The sequence below is a fragment of the Balaenoptera physalus genome (genome assembly GCF_965194825.1).
Source record: "Balaenoptera physalus genome assembly, chromosome: 21".
NCBI classification, from domain to species: Eukaryota; Metazoa; Chordata; class Mammalia; order Artiodactyla; family Balaenopteridae; genus Balaenoptera; species Balaenoptera physalus.
In genome coordinates, this window is record NC_138902.1 from 9,559,506 (window position 1) to 9,575,732 (window position 16,227).

Sequence of the window (16,227 nt, forward strand, 5' to 3'; positions counted from 1 at the left end):
AATAATTCAATATCCTAAATGTAAGTGAAATAGAAATCTCTCGACTCCAATGCTTTGCAGTATCCTTTTCATCTCTGCTTAGGAGTAAGGAGCGTGAGTTATTAGAATTCATGTCCTCTGCCCAATGGATAGGTTTTAACATCTCTGCAAGTAGCCACCCCCTGGGTGTGGACCTTTTTCAAGTTTCCCAGATGATTCTGACATGCAGCCAGGATTGAGGATGATTGTTTGGGAAAGTAGCGGCCCCCCCAGGGGCTGCCCGAGGGAGGCCTTGGTTGCAGCCAGCTGCTTCCTTTCGAGGTATTTTGAAGTAGAGATCCAGGTGATTTGAAAGCCCAGCCAGGACTGAGACATGAGTCCTGTTGGCTCTGGCACCTTCCGAGGACATCAGAAGGTGATCAGATGTCTGATAGATACGTGTAACCAACTTTACACGAGTCTGATGGACAAGTGAAGGCCAGCTGAGACAGTGTTACGGGAAATACCCTTTCCAGTGACCGGAGCGCCCGGGATTCTATCAAGGCATTCTCCGCCGTATCACGTGGCCTGGCAAGCTGAATTCGCAATCAGAAGGTTGTGTGGTGAGCAGAGAATGAATCTGAATGAGAAAAGTAAAATCATTTGAGGGGTAGGGATGGCTTGGAAAATTTCCAGAGATAAAGCTACCCGTGATGGGGACTTCGTTCTGGAGCCTGAGGCAGCCTTTAAAGCAGTGCTGCAGAAACTTCCGCGAATGCATTGGAGCGCCATTCTCTGTGTTGATTCCTCTTTCTGTTCACTGGCGACACTGCAGTGTTGACGTCACCGATGCCGTGGGGTGTGTCCTGCCCCTTCCAGGGCGTTGCTCTAGGAACGCCCTGCCCTCTGCCACCAGCCTGAGCTGATTTCCCACGGCTGCCTGCAGCCCCACCGTCCAGATGAAGTTCCTCATCACCCACTGTCCCAGCCTGGTACCCAAGCTGGCTCTTACTTCTAACTTTGTTTTGATGACTTACTGCCCCACAGCCAGATGGGGGCGCAGTTTACCCTTTGTCTTCACGCCCGTTATTCTCTTAAGTTTGGCCTTCCCTCCATCCTCCTTCCTACTTCCTCAGACCCCCTACCTGTGCATCCCCGCCCAGGTGCCCGCTCTGGAGCTCATCCTGACCTGTCCGCATACACCCCTGCAGCGTCTCTCATCTGTGGCACTTGGCATACGATTCGCCTGTTTACGTTTCTTTCTGCTGTCCTCACTAGATTATAAGCTGCTTAGTGCTACTGGGTCGCATGCTTCTGAAACTCCAGCGCTTGGCACTGGGCCTCACTCAGTTTTAAAATGTTCAGTGTTCGTTCATCAGGAGAAGGACGATGCCAGGTGTGTAGTAGGTTCGTACACATTGTAATCTATATAAAACGCATATACGAAGCTTTATTTAAATACCGTTTTTATCATTCTCTTAAGATGCTTAAGCTTCTATTCAAATGCATCTTATCTTTGAATAATATAATAACCATTGTTATTAACATGAGTTATGTCATTTAATATTCACAGCAACCTTATGAGAGAGAAGCTGTTATTAACCCCATTTCTTAGATGAAGAAACGGAGGCTTAGAGAGGTTGTTACTCAGGCTGCCACCCCGGCCCAAGGGGACAGCCAGATCTGAACCTCGTCTGTAACTCCTGGACTCCCAGTCTTGACATTGCACCAAATTCTCACTCCAAAAACCGATAATTGTTCATTGAGAACAATAAGATTTGAAACCAGTTTAAATGAAATTTATTTCATTTGGCTATCAGCATTGTGATCAAACTGTTCTAAATGTAGCTAATGTATATATTTTAAGAATATCTTGAAAAACCCCAGTTTAGTGACTAGCATGCAGTGTCTGTGTCTCTCGGTTTACGCTTACTCTGTCGAGCTTTACGTCTCAGTTGATTGCTGTAGAGCAGTGTTTTGCAAACTACAGTTTGTGATTCATTAGAGGGTTGTGAAATTGATTTAGTGGGTAACGTGCAGTGTTTTTAAAAAATCAAAATAAAATAGAAGATTATCAGAATACATCCCAAGTATTAAAGATAAATATTGTTTCATGAAACTTTAATTTAACGCACGTGTGTGCGTGCGCTGTGTCATGATGTATAATATATTCTTTTGAAAGGGTAAGGGTTGTGGTCAAAATATTTAGAAGCCACTGACGTAGATAACAGTACAAATGAGTTCTCAATATCTGATTTTTATTCCACAGAGTTTTTCATACTAAACTTCGGTTAATCTCAGATTACACCCTAGCTCAGTGGTTCTCAAATATAAATGTACTTTGAATAACCTGGGGTGCTTTTTAAAATACAGATTCCTGAGATCCAGCCCCAGAAATTCTAGGTCATTAGGCCTGAGATGAAGCCTGGGAACAACCAACACTGAGAATGAGCTCAACCTGTGATGCTGATGTGGGTGGTCCATGGCCCACATTTTGAGGAATTCTGGCCTAGATGGACATTTGCTTGGAGCTATGTATTAGGAAATTAAAAAAAATTCATACTGGTTGGTGGATTTGCATGAGTTATAATTTACTGCGTGGTATCTTCATCTTTGTCCATTCGTGAGGACACAAAGGCATCTTTCAGTAGAATCACCTGTGACATTGAAGCACCAGAACTGAGATACTGCCGTGTCCCACAAGTATGTGCCTGAGAAGGGGTTTTGTGTGTGTGTGTGTTGTCAGGAACATGCCCTGTTGCCATGGTGTTGTCCACATTTCATGCCTCTTTGAAGGGATTTGCTTGACATGTACCCTCGGGAACATTTTATCAGGACATCCCAAAAGAAAACTGGGGGGAAAGTTGTCTGAAATTTGAGAATTGTTGCTTTGTTTTAATAGTTTTTCATAAACAAGGATGTTTTAGATAAGAATGTCATCTGCTGAAATGAAAAAAGCTACACAGTGAATTCCTTCCTAGAAGATAAAGAGCCTTGGACCCTGGGAAGCACCTCACAGGTGAAGGCAGCACCTAGGCCTGTGGCCGTCTCACTGGGCATCTGCCAGAGAAGGGGCTAAGCATGACTCTGCTTGGTGACCAGCTCTTTGTGGAGATGTGCCTGTATTTTTAGGTATTCCAAGTTGTTCTTTGGGGGATTCAAACATGGCATATAGATTACAGTATTGTGACAGTGTTAAATTTCTTGAGTGTGATTATTACATTGTTATAATGTTATGAAGGAGAGTGTCCTGGTTCTTGGGGAGTACTTATCTTTGAAAGTGAAGTTGCCATGATGTCTGTAACCTCAAATGGTTCAGAGGAAGGAAGGAAGGAAAGGAGGGAGGGAGGGGGGAAATATGGCAAAACTTTAACACTTGGTAAATCTGGGTGATGGTATATGGGTACTTTACTATGCTTACCACACTTCTAAAGGTTTAAATTTTTTCCAAGTAAAAAATTGGGGGAAAATATATTATGGAAAAAATTAAATGATATTAAGTTCATACAATGGAATATAATGCAACAGTTTAAAAAAAGGTGATATCAGTGAAAATGGTGGAATAAAGAGCTTGCAAAATTCTCCTCCATAAAAGCAGTGAGAAAATTACTAAAAATTCTCAGAATCAACTTTTTTAAGAACTATGGAAATTAAAGTTTGCAACAGTCTGGAAAGTGTTTATCCAAATGACTGAATTTTGGTGTGAACAGGGAGCTTTGTGAACTTTAACTTGCCCCATTTCACCCCCGCACCCAGCTCTTCAATAGCCTTGAGGACCGGCAGCCCGCAAGAATCACAGCCGGGCAGCCACTGGGGGCTGGGATGGGGCTGGAGCTCCTTGAAAGCATTATTCTCAGAGAACTGTCATTATTGGACCTGCCTGCGGATTTCTTTGGAAGACCCTGCTCACAAGGTTGTCTTCATTTGACCTGACTCAGAGGCCTCCCCATGGAACTTTTTATCCAGGGGTATTTGACAAAAAACAATTATAGGAAGTCTTTAGCTTTGTGGCTGCCTGAGGTGTAGATAAGAGTTGGGGCAAACAGTAGACTAACCAAAAAGCTCAGAAGGTGAATCTGAGGAGTGAGATCTCCAAAGGGGCTTTGAAAGCTCCAGCACATTCCTGGGGATCCAGAGGCTGTGCTCATATTTAGGGAAGACCTGAGCAGGCCCTTACTTTTTACCTCTGACTGATCTTGAGTCTCTGTGCAAGAAGGAAGTAAAGGCTCAGGTAAGTTGTTACCTGCTTGGTTGTGTGTTGATGACATGCCCCACCATACTCACAGAGTCCCCACCATGCACACAGGGTCCCCTGGCAAAGACTGGGAGACTTATTGGTTCCAGACATTTAAGGAAATCCCTGCTTAATCATTAGCTTACCACTAAGTGGTCACACACAAGAGTACACTTTACAGAATTAGTTCAGGAAAGTCACTAAACAAACAAACAACAAACAGCAACAATAGCAAAACCCTGAGGGGGGTGGAGATTCTGATTTCCAGGGCTGCCACATTACATTATTTAAAATGTTTAGCTTTAAACAAAAAATTATGAGGCATGCAAAGAAACAAGAAAATATGGCTCATGCACAGAGAACAAAATCAATCATTAGAATTGTTCCTGAGGAAGCACAGGTGTTGTACTTACTAGACAAAGACATTAAGTCAACTGTATTAAATATGTTCAAAGAATTAAAAGAGACCATGTTTAAAAAACTAGAAAAGTATGAGAACCATGTCTCACCAAATATAGAGAGATCAGTTATAAAAAGAACCAAATAGAAACTCGGAAGCTGAAAAGTACAATATTTAAAATAAAAAAATTCACTGTGGGGCCTCAACATCAGGTTTGAACAGGCAGAAGAAAGAATCAGTGAACTTTAAAATAGGTCAATTGATATGATATAGTTTGAGAAACAAAAATAAAAAAGAATGAAGTAACTGAGAAAACCTCAGAGACCTGCAGGATACCATCAAGCATGCCAACATAGACACAATGGGAGTCCCAGGATAGGAGAGAGAGAAAGAGGCAGGAAAAAATATCTGAAGAAATAATGGCCCCAGACTCCCTGTATTTGATGAAAACATTAATCTACACATCCAAGAAGCTCAAAAACTCCAAACAGGAAAACTCAAAGAAATGCACATTAGACATATCATAGTCAAATGGTTGAAAAACAGACAGAAAGAATCTGTGTTACTGAGTCCAAGCTCGTACTGTTCACTGCACAACAGGCCAATAAATCAAGAGACAAATTGTTGGGGCAAGGAAGGAATAACGACTTTATTTGGAAAGCCAGCAGACCTAGAAGATGATAGACTAGAGTCCTAAAGAACCATCTTTCCTGAGTTAGAATTCAGGTTTCTTTTATACTAAAAGGGGAGGGGGGGTGGTGTGGTTAGTTGTTGCAAACTTCTTGGTGCTGTAATCCTTTGTTCTTGCAGCTGTCCACGTAGGTCAGGTAGGTCAGGTAACGATGTTCCTGTAAACCTCCAACAAGACAAATGTTGTTCTCTGTTCTGCAACTTTTTATCTCTATATGAATGGAAAAGAGTTATACCTTTAAAGGTCAGAGTCTTGAGAATGGGCTACACTGTATATTTCAGGCTATAGGCAACATATTTAACTTCTAGCAAAAGCAGTAGAATACAAAGGTTAAAGTAAAAGAAACAGATCCAATATGGAGTCAGATTTGTCCTTCCCTATTACATAAGCAGCAAGAGTGAAGCAACTCATCAGGTGCATGGGATCCTTAATAAGATGGAAAGTGGGGTGGCATATTCAAAGTGCTGAAAGTAAAGTACTGTCAACCAAGAATTCAATATTCCGCAAAACCATCCATCAAAATTGAAAGAGAAATTAAGACATCCTCAGTTAAGAACTGAAAGACTTTATCACTAGTAAACCTGCCCCACAAGAAATAATGAAAGGAGTCCTTGAGGCTGACATGAAACGACACTGGACACAAACTCAAATCCATGTGAAGAAATACAGAGGGCCAGTAAAAGTGACTACATAGGGAAATATGAGACAGTATAAATGTATTTTTTGCTTATGCTTTTTTCCTATCTGATGTAAAAGTAAAAAGATAACTGCATAAAGCAGTAACTGTAAATCTGTATTGATAGACACACAACTGATCTTTTATATGTTATTTTGTTTCCTGCAACTTTACTGAATTCATCTATTAGTTAAAATGGTTTTTTGGTGAAGTCATTAGGGTTTTCTGTAGATAGTATCATGCCATCTGCAAATAGTGACAGTTTTACTTCTTCCTTTCCAATTTGGATGCATTTTATTTCCTTTTGTTGCTTAATTGATCTGGCTAAGACTTCCAATACTTTACTGTATAAAGGTGGCGAGAGTGGACATCCTTGTCTTGTTCCTGATCTTAGAGGAAAAGCTTTTAAATTTTTACTGTTGAGTAAGATGTTAGCTGTGGACTTATAATATATGGCCTTTATTATGCTTAGGTACATTCCTTCTACTCCTAATTTGTTGAGAGTTTCTATCATAAGAGGATGTTTGAATTTTTTCTGCATCTATTGAAATAATAATATGATTTTTATCCTTCATTCTGTTAATGTGATGTATAACATTTTCAAATTTGCAGATGTTGAACCATCCTTGCATCCCAGGGATGGATCTCTCTTGATTATGGCATATGATCATTTTAATGAACTCTTGAATTCAATTTGCTAGTATTTTGTTGAAGATTTTGCATTATGTTCAGGGATATTGGCCTGTAATTTTCTTTTCTTGTTGTGTTTTTGTTTGACTTTGGTATCAGGGTAATGCTGGCCTCATGAAATGAGTTTGGAAGTGTTCCTTCCTCTTCAATATTTTGGAAGAATTTGAGAAGGATTGGAATTACTTCTTTAAATGTTTGGTAGAATTCATCTGTAAAGCCATCTAACCCTGGGCTTTTATTTGTTGGGAGGTTTTTGATTACTGATTCAATCTCTTTGTTCATTATTGGTCTGTTCAGATTTTCTATTACTTCATGATTCAGTCTTGAGTGTTGTGTGTTTCTAGGAATTTATCCATTTTTACTAAGTTATCTAATTTGTCAGCATGTAATTATTCATAGTTGTCTCTCACAATATTGGGGATTTCTGTGGTATCAGTTGTAATGTCTCCTTTTTTTGTTTATAATTTTATTAATTTGAGTCATCTCTCTTATTTTTCTAGATAATGAGCTAAAGGTTTGTCAATTTTATTTATCTTTTCAAAAGAAACTTGCTAAAACAATTGTATAAGCAGGCTTGTATATAAGCTCAGAAACTAGAAAACTCTAAATTGTTTAAAATGCCTACTATGAACAACTGGCTGAGAATATGTTTAGCCTTAAATTATTTACTGTATTCAGATCCCTTTAGTAAGTAGAACTCATAAGAAATGTCAGTATTCAGGGTTGTTAGATTTAAATTTTTAAGTTATACATCAAATATAATATTTCTATGTAAATTTTTAAAGGTTTTTTCTTTTTTTTTATGAAGGGCTCTTGTGGGAAGTGTCATATTAAGAGGATTTCCTTGCAGTGGTGGGCAGAAATTTGTATTAGAGTAAATCACGTTAGACAGCAAGATCTTTTATCATTTTTAAGCCCGCAGTTCTGGGAAATGCAAGTCAATTAGAGAAATTAAATCTCTGGTTGAAACAGTGGCTTCCTCAGGTCATATTAACCTCTGTCAGCATGACTACATATAACCTGGAGGAGACCCCATGCATCACACTTATTATATAAAGGAAAGGAATTGAATGAGAGACTCAGGAGTTTCATCAGATGATAATACAATTCAAGAAGAAAAGAGAAGAAATAATTATAAGTAATCCTGGGGCCGTTTGGAACTGCAGACTCTGATTCATAACAGGAAATTACATAGTAGAGAGTGTAATGCCCACATTCTACCATGAAAAAGCCCATTCCTCATGAGGCCATTACTCTAGACATGCCGCTAAATATTACATTTCTTTGTATGGCTAGATTAAATATTTCAAACCAAATTGCATTTTATTTTCCTCAGCTCTCTTTTTTTCTGTTACTTACATATTTGTCATCTTCTTAAAAGCTCGGTTTGTGCCTGTCCTTGGGAACGTGTTGGTTGGAGCCTCTTTCTGATGCGGGAGGCGGGCTTAGGATGTGTGAGGGCCTCTCCGGTGCCCACCTGAGGGAATGAGGTGGCGTCTTGGGGCAGCATCTCCCACAGTGACAGGTCTGAGACACACTCTGTGTTTTCCATTGACTCATCTCTTGATTCACCCAGTGTTTATTGAGCTGCACTGTGTCCCCGTGGGCGCCACTTACTGCACAGCGCTGATAATCTCTGAAGATAGAGATAAGAAAATAAGGCAGTCCCTGTCCTCCAGGGTTTAGAGGACAGACCAGGTGGTCCAGTGCACAGGGCACGAGAATGCACTGGGCCCAGGAAAACGGAGGCGGGACTGGCCCAAACGCCTGGGGGCTCAGAGAGGGCACCTTGGTCCACAGGAGGGTGAAAGGCAGTGACACTCGATGTGGGCCGTGAGGATTGGGTGGGATCTTCACTGGACTCAGGGGAGGAGGTGGATTCCGGGGAGGGACCACTGAGCTGACACAGGAGGCCCCAGTGTGTCCACGCTCTTGGTGCCCATCTTCCGGCTGGTCGCTGCGGAGGGGATGGGGATGAACAGAGAACTAAACAGGGCCCCTGCCCGTGTAGCTCTGCGGCCTGCATCTGGGGTTGTGGCCCTGTGGTCGTGTCATGCACATTCCCAAACCCACGACCCCACGGGCCAGTCAGTGTTCTGTGTTGAAATGTGTCCTTGCTTCTGCACAGCCTCTTAGTATGCTGTCCACGTGCTGCTGGGCAGGGCGCTCAGGCCCAGCGAGCAAGTCCCTCTGCGGGAAGGTCCGGGGCCCGGTTATCCTGCAGAAGCTAGTGTCCCTTCATCCCGTGACCCTGTGCTCCGGAGCTGGTGCTGATGAGTCTGAGATGGGAGGGGGCGTCCCACTCCCAGCCCAGAGGCTTCGCAGTGTGTTGATCTCGCCATTCTGGAGAAGAGGGGAGGGAAGTTGTTCTGGTTTGGTTTCTGGTGTCTCCAGCTCAGCCCTCTTTCTCAGCAGAGATCACGTGTCAATTATCAGAGGTCCTTCCTGACAGCAAGAGAGGAGAAGGAGGGGTCCTGGTTAATTACAGGGGGTGCTGGGCTGAGTGATCAGGAGGAGGGCAGCACCGATATCCACCTGCAGACAGACGTGTAACTGAGCACAGTGACCTGGCCGCCCCACTGGGAACCACGGCTGGTGACAGAGTTACCCTGCGCCTCTCCAGTGCCCAGGACCGGCCGATGGGGCTTCCCGGGCCAGCAGGGACTCCGTCCCCACCGCCTCGGCGTGCAGTCTTGTCCAGGTCCCTCATGTCCCCTGCCGGCCGGCGTTGGTCAGGGTGGATGGGAAGCCAGGGTTCTATGGGGCGTGGGAAGCAGAGGCGGCCGGGGCCCGTGGGGCAGAGGGGCCGCCGTGTGGACAGCGAGTGGCAGGGGCTGTGTCCTGGGGCTTTGCGTCCGGCCTGTGGGCGCGCTGGAGAGTGGGTTTAAAGTGCACATTCAGGTTGGGTGGTGCCGTGGGTGTAACGTGGCTTGTCTCATCCTCGTTGGGAGGTTGGACGAAGAGAGAGGAGGCAGATTGCGTGTGCATCCAGCAGTGGGCCCGGCACCCGTTCCCCGAGATCTCTTCCTCTACAGACCACACACACTGAAGCACGGAGGCTGATGTTCTAAGACTTTAAAATAAATTCTTCTACATCAAGGTCATCTCAAGCACTAGGACAGTGAGCTGTCCCAGCCCCCTTTCCCAGGGACGGTGACCAACAGGCAAGCTCCCTCCCCTCCCCTCCCCTCCCCCGCCCCTTTCCCCTCCCCATCCCCTCCCCTTTCCCCTCCCCCTCCCCTCTCCTCCCTTTCTCCCACCCCTTCCCACTGCAGCAGGGCAGAGAAGAGCAGTCCATCAGCAGAGTTCAAACCAGGGCTTGGGGAATTGGGGGACAGAACAAACGAGACTAAGCTCTGTGTGGGGTACGTGTGTTCCGCAAATCACCACTCTCCCCGGACCTGTAGCACTCTGCTGCCTCCCTACCACTCACTCAGCCCCCTGGCTGGTCATGCCTTCGATGCTGTTAGTTCAGTTTCTAATGCTGCCTGTATTCTTATTTAAGTATTAAACATGACTCCACTTTGTGTAAATGTTTGATATTCTACACAGTAAATAGCAAATATCCTATTTGTGTGTAAATATTTGATATGTCAACACAAATGGACTGTAAGCTGTTTGGGACAAAAGTCCTGCTTGTCTTTAACACAGTGAATTAAGGATCTGCCTTCCCCTACTCTTGGCGAAAGTTTCTTGCCATCGTTCAAATGTGAATCATTTTTCTATTTGCAGTCTCTAATGATAGACCCTGGGAAACCTCTGGGAGGAGCCACCTGAGTCATGAGTCAGATACACGTGAACAAGGATTTGGTGCTTGGGCATGTAAGCCCTCCCTGCCCTGGAAATTAGTCCCTGTGGTCTCACAGAGTATGAACTGTGAGACAGCTGAGAAGAGAGACCTGCTACAGCTGTGAGAGAAAGCCGGGCCACTGGGCGGTGGACAAGTTCTGTGAGGCTAGCTTAGATGAAGGTGAAAACCCAGGCATCTCCCAAGGGTAGAACTTCCCTGAGAACTGATCAAGTAGGGCAGGGGGAAGTGGGCTGTAGAAACCTCCAGGGGATGCAGAGGTGCTGCAAGGGTCTCGCTCCACCTGGACGTCTTCTTTGGAGACAAGGGGGCCGCGCTGTCCCTACCAGGGAAGGCTGGGGCATAACCCCCAGGCGACTCACAGAAAATAGGAACCGGGGCCCGCCTACCCAGAGAGAAGAGTCAAAACGGAGTTCTGAAAGAGTAGAATCGGGTAGAGCAGCGCTGAGCTGAATCATCCAACAGTAGAACCTTAGCGTGTAAAGGGCCTGAGGTCTGTACCATGAGGCTTTGCAGCGAGGAAACTGAGACCAGAGAAGTGAAGCGACTGCCGGAAATAATGAGAGGCAGTGCTGGATTGCAGTCATTCATCTATGGACACATTTAGTCACCAGCATCCGTTGGGTTCCCAGTGGGGCCGGGCAGCCCCAGGCCCTGGACCTGGGCTCCTGGCTTACACTCCAGTGCTCCTCCAGGCACTGGGCCCTCTGCCTTAATCTGAGAAGCATGTTTGGCCTCAGACTCAGACAAGCTTGGGCCCAGATTCCCAGGATAAAAAACCCAAGCTCATTGCCAGGTCTGAAAGGAGGTGACAAGTCAAAGAAGGGGTAGCAGAACTAGTTCCACTGATTAAACTACCAGATACATTTGAAAAGTTTACGACTGTATTTGTGTTGACCTTTACCCAAGATAGTTACAGACTTTAAACAATGGAGATGGGTTTTGAACCTCTTTTGAGGCATCAGGATTAGAGAGAATCGGGGGATGGGATAGGCTGGGTGGGGGGAGAGCTCTGAGCTGGGGACGAGGAAGCCATCAGGACAGGAAGGGTGTGTCACAGGAGAGGGGCTGGCCAGATGCCAGGCCTGTACAAGTGGAATTGGGAGTCCAGTAGGACCCAGAGTGGGTCTCTGTCTGGGAGAAGACAGTCCCTGTCCCACTAGGTACTAGATGAATTCTTGGAACTTTTGCTCAAGACGTGCTGCATCTCAGAAGGTTCTGGGAGCGAGAAGCCAAGTGCAGAAGCACCTGGACTCCATTACCTCAGCCTGTGCTGGTAACAGACTGGCAGGTGCTTACCTGCTGCGCGCTATACTCTTAGCGCCACTTACCACGCTGATCACTCTGAGAGCAGTTAAGGAAGGTGTCGTTATTTCTGTTTTGCAGATGAGGCAGCCGCTCTGGGAGATTAATGGGTTTGCCTAGATCACAGCGTTAATCCGCAGGGGAGCCAGGTCCCAAACGTCCTCATCTTCTGAATCCAAGAGTCATTTCCTTACTGTGCTCGGCTGTTTTACCTTCGGGTGGGGAAGGGATCCAGGTGTAAGCGTGTCTGGGGATAGACGTACACCCGGACCACCCTGCCGGGTTCCTGGAGGGAATCCCGATGAGAAGCTGCTCAGTGGGGCCATTGCAGTGTGGCTTTATTTCCTTGGCCAGTGGTTTCATTGGCTCCAGAGGCACTGGGATTGTCCCCGGTTCTGTCACCTGGTCTTCACTGGCTCACATTCTCCCCCTCATGAGGAGCACACGTTAGCCGTGACAGTAGTTTTCAATATGGGGAAATTGCTAGAAAAAGAAAAAATACATTGGTGCTAAAACTTCTCGAAGTGTCCTTGGTGCCCTTAATCCCAGTGCCCTCGGGTCACAGAAGACACGTGGTGAGATGTGGTGGGCCTCGGTTGTGTGTTTTCCAGGGGAATCCTCCGGCAGCAAGCCCGGGCACCTGAGTGACTGTGTGTGGTCTCACCTTTCAGAGCCGCCAACTTCAGGAACTTCACCTTCATCCAGCTGAATGGGGAGTTCTCTCGGGGAAAGGGGCTGGACGTGGGCGCCCGCTCCTGGACGGGCCGCAACGTGCTGCTCTTCTTCTGCGACGTGGACATCTACTTCACCTCCGAGCTCCTCAACACCTGCAGGCTGAACACGCAGCCAGGTGGGGCTCCCCTCCCAAGCAACCCCTCAGCTTGCCCCGACCACCCGCTCCTGGATCTGCCTCGTTTACCCCGCTGACAAAGACAAGGACACGGTCTGGTTTGATTCCTCCTTTGGTGTCGTGCTGTGGGCCTGTCAGCCACCATAGCTCTGGGACTCTTGGTCCCAAGTTCGTGTGTACAGCCCCTTTTCCATTCTCCCCTAGGAGGTCAGCGTTAGGGGATGAGCCGGGAGCAGGTGTGGTGGGGAGGACTTGGGCCTGGGAGGCGCTGCTGAAACCAAAGGGAAGGAGTGGCTACGGGCGGTTACCAGGGCAGGAGGCGCTCCAGACAGAGAGAACCCACAGTGTGAACAATGTTCTCGTAGCTTTGACTCAGCGGCAAGGCCGATACTCAGCTCATAACCACTGCAATGGCCACGTCCGTTGTTCAGATACTGAAATTCTTCTGTGAAAATTGGTAAAGAGCAGCTACCCGGGGCTCCCAAAGTCTTTTCCTGCTGCCCGAGGTCACCCTGGCTGACTGCCCCACGAGCCAGCAGTTAAAGGGTTAAGGTCTGACAGGACGGGGGCACTGGGGCCCTCTTTCACACCCACTCCCACCTGGTGTGCCCAGTGCCAGGTCCACTGGCCGTCAGAGCTTGGAACGTTACCCCGTGCTGGGAAGTAGGGAATCCGAGTGTGTCCATCTGGTCTACCTGCCACAGTACTGCTAAGGTCTGTGTCAGAGTCCAGTGGAGGGAAAAGGGATGGTGGACGCAGATCCCTAGGGTGTTTCTGACGGTCGCATATAAATGAACAAACCTAACAGCTTTATCTGTCGCTTAGCGCATATGTTTGTTTTCTGGTTTGCAGGGAAGAAGGTATTTTATCCGGTCCTTTTCAGTCAGTACAATCCTGGCATAATATACGGCCATCATGACTCGATCCCTCCCTTAGAAAAGCAGCTGGTGAGTACTCCCCCTGAGGGGCCTTGGTGGGGCTCTGTTTCATGTCTTTCCTCACCAGGGGCACCTGACCATGAGTGGAGGTGAGTGGAAACCTGTGGATTGCTTCCCAGAGTAACTTGTAAGTGTGACAGCTGTTCTGGCCTTTGTTCCCAGCGCCTCGTTGATTAAAAGTGCTGCAGTATTTAAAAGTGGAAAATAAATAGGAACAGTACCTTACAGAAAGGTAATTTCATAGTTTTCTTCTACGGTTTTGGAAACCAGTATTACTGCATTATGGTTGCAGCACATTTCCCCTTTATTATTACAATCCTATGAGGTAAGAAAGCTCAGATTTAGGTTCCCATCTGACAGGTGGAAAACGGAAGTCAGGAAGAGGTGGCTGACCCCCCGCCCCAGGCACACAGTGGGGCAGGGGCCAGGTCCCTGCTCTCCGTCACCATTCCCACATTAGCATCAGAAGTGTCTCCAGCAAGGTGGCTTTCACAGGAATATGGGAGGGACTTCTGTGCTAAGACCCCAGCCACACAGGTGATGGGTAGGGGACCCACACAGGCTCTCTGTAAGCTGAGATGTCTTCGCTGGTCCATTCAGCAGAGAGTGCAGGCAATAGGAGGACGGGGTGAAGCCAGCAGAAGGTCCCTGTGCCGCTGGAAGGTGTGCCTCTCTGAGGCAAAATGTCCCACTGTTGTCATCGCCAAGCTGGGCCGTGATCTTCTGTAGAGACGCCAGAGGGGCTTATCTGAAGCTGTTGCCAGCTCAGGCTGAGCCTTGGGGGCGGCGGTAGGAATTGCCTCAGGCGGCTCTCTCTCCTGTTGAGGTGGCGAAGGCGTGTTTCTTTGCCTCTCAGGGTGGAGAAAGGAAGCCGCTGTCTGACCATGAGGAGGTGATGGGACTCAGTCTCCCATGCTTCCCTGCAGTGGGAAAGTAAACTGATTTTCATTGAAAATGTGTTCTATGGAATTCTTTGGGAAGGCTGATTCTGTGTTGAAGCTTCCAGAAGTAGGAAAACCTGTTCTCTCCCACCCCATCCTGGGTCCCCATCTGGCAGCTGATGTAATGATCTTTTCCAGCCTGGGTTCCTCTAGGCTGCACCAGGTTCATTTCTCATCATGTCTTAGCGTGGTTTCACTTGCGGCGTGAGGCGCACAGCACAGTAATAACACCGTTCTCTCTTCCCCCAGCGAAATTGTAATACCGCACATTTGTTGTGTATCTGTACGTACTGTGTGTATGCATGTGCTTTATACATAAACACAGTAAGAGTTTTTCACTCCTACTTAGAGGTGATATCACTCCTGTTGAGATGGAAAAACTTCATGTTTCCTTTCCATAGAGTTCTAAGCTTCTAATAGGGCTTCGGGGGGGGATGGGATGCAGGATTTATTTTCTTTCAACCAATCAGAATAAAAGTTCCTTTGATTTTAAATAAAGTACTGCTTTACATTTGACACTGAATAGGATTAATGTTTCAACTTCAAACCAAGACCTTATTTGCTTTCAAGGAATACATTTCACAATTTTAAAGTTTTATCCTTTTATTGCCATTCCTGCAGGGAAGCTCAAGGTCTGGCATGGTCCAGCCAGCTTCTCAGGTCCTCAGAATTAGTGGTCAAGTCAGAAACAGAACTCAGATTGCTGTGTCCACAGCTCCAAGGCCTCTGAGTTATCCTGCAACCTTTACCAGTCGCCTCCGAATACAACTGAGACCTTCCATAGAGCACACAGGTCTGGTATTTTAGGAGTCAGTATTTATGGCTATTTATCCAGAAACAGCAATTGTCTCTGAGACCAAGGGGTCTCCGTCAAAAAAGAAAAGCATCCATTATGTTCTTACTGGTTGAGCCGTTTCTGGAGCACTTGCTGCCCATAGAGAGCTAGTTGAGGTGTGCGTGTGGCAGTCAGGGACTGGAGCAGTTTCCTGTGCTTGGCAGGGACGCCCCAGGTCATTTCACTCACTCACTTCTTTCTCCTAGACTCGCCCAGGGTCACACAGCCAGCTAGAGCTCAGGCCAAGACCGGGATTCCCTTATCCAGCGTGGCAGAGACAGATTTGCTTAAGATCTAGGTGAGAGCGGAAAAAGAGAGGAAATGACCAGAGGAGAGCCTCAAACACCAGAAGTTAATATGGTGGAGAGAGAACATGTGGGTGCAGAGAAGGTATAAAATAACAGATAGTGATTGGAGGTGGGTGAATTAGGAGAGACTTCCTGCCAGGGGTTCCTTTTGGCTCAGTCTTGAAAGATACGACACATATATATTAATAAATTCTTGAGAGCCTTCACTGGAGTGCATCAGTATCAAGGTGAAGGGAAAGCCCAGGTCTGGAATGCGGCTGTGACAGATGACTGCCATGTGCAAATGGGAGACTTGGCCAGCAGCCCTGCAAATATGACCTTGGTAGTCAGTGTACCACTTATTACTTCTGGCTGTTGCCACTGACGGTTGATAACGTTTGCCTGCAGATAGAGGCGAGAAACCAAATTTATGGGGATATTTTGTGTGTTCAGGTTACTTCTTTCTTTACATTTGAGTACAGACCGTTAGTAATCAGTAGGAAGTGAAATCATGGGATTTCATACTAATATTTAATTTGTAGAGTTTTAAACCTGAGGTGAAACTTGCTGATGCTTTAATGTAGAAACAGCCTTCCGAGAAAGGAATAACCCTC

The 16,227-nt window shown here is 46.3% G+C and overlaps 1 protein-coding gene and 1 long non-coding RNA gene across 10 annotated transcripts in view; both read left to right on the plus strand.

Moving 5' to 3' along the window:
• CSGALNACT1 (chondroitin sulfate N-acetylgalactosaminyltransferase 1) overlaps window positions 1–16,227 on the plus strand; it is a 327,329-nt gene that overhangs the window by 301,268 nt on the left and 9,834 nt on the right. For all 9 annotated transcript variants that reach the window (XM_082444240.1, XM_082444239.1, XM_082444238.1 and 6 more), the window contains 2 exons: window positions 12,434–12,612; window positions 13,465–13,559. In XM_082444240.1, the coding sequence (XP_082300366.1) occupies window positions 12,434–12,612; window positions 13,465–13,559 (274 nt within the window). The remainder of the gene's footprint in view (window positions 1–12,433; window positions 12,613–13,464; window positions 13,560–16,227) is intronic.
• The window catches only part of LOC309651492, a 392,390-nt gene that overhangs the window by 92,602 nt on the left and 283,561 nt on the right, over window positions 1–16,227 (plus strand). The window lies entirely within an intron of this gene.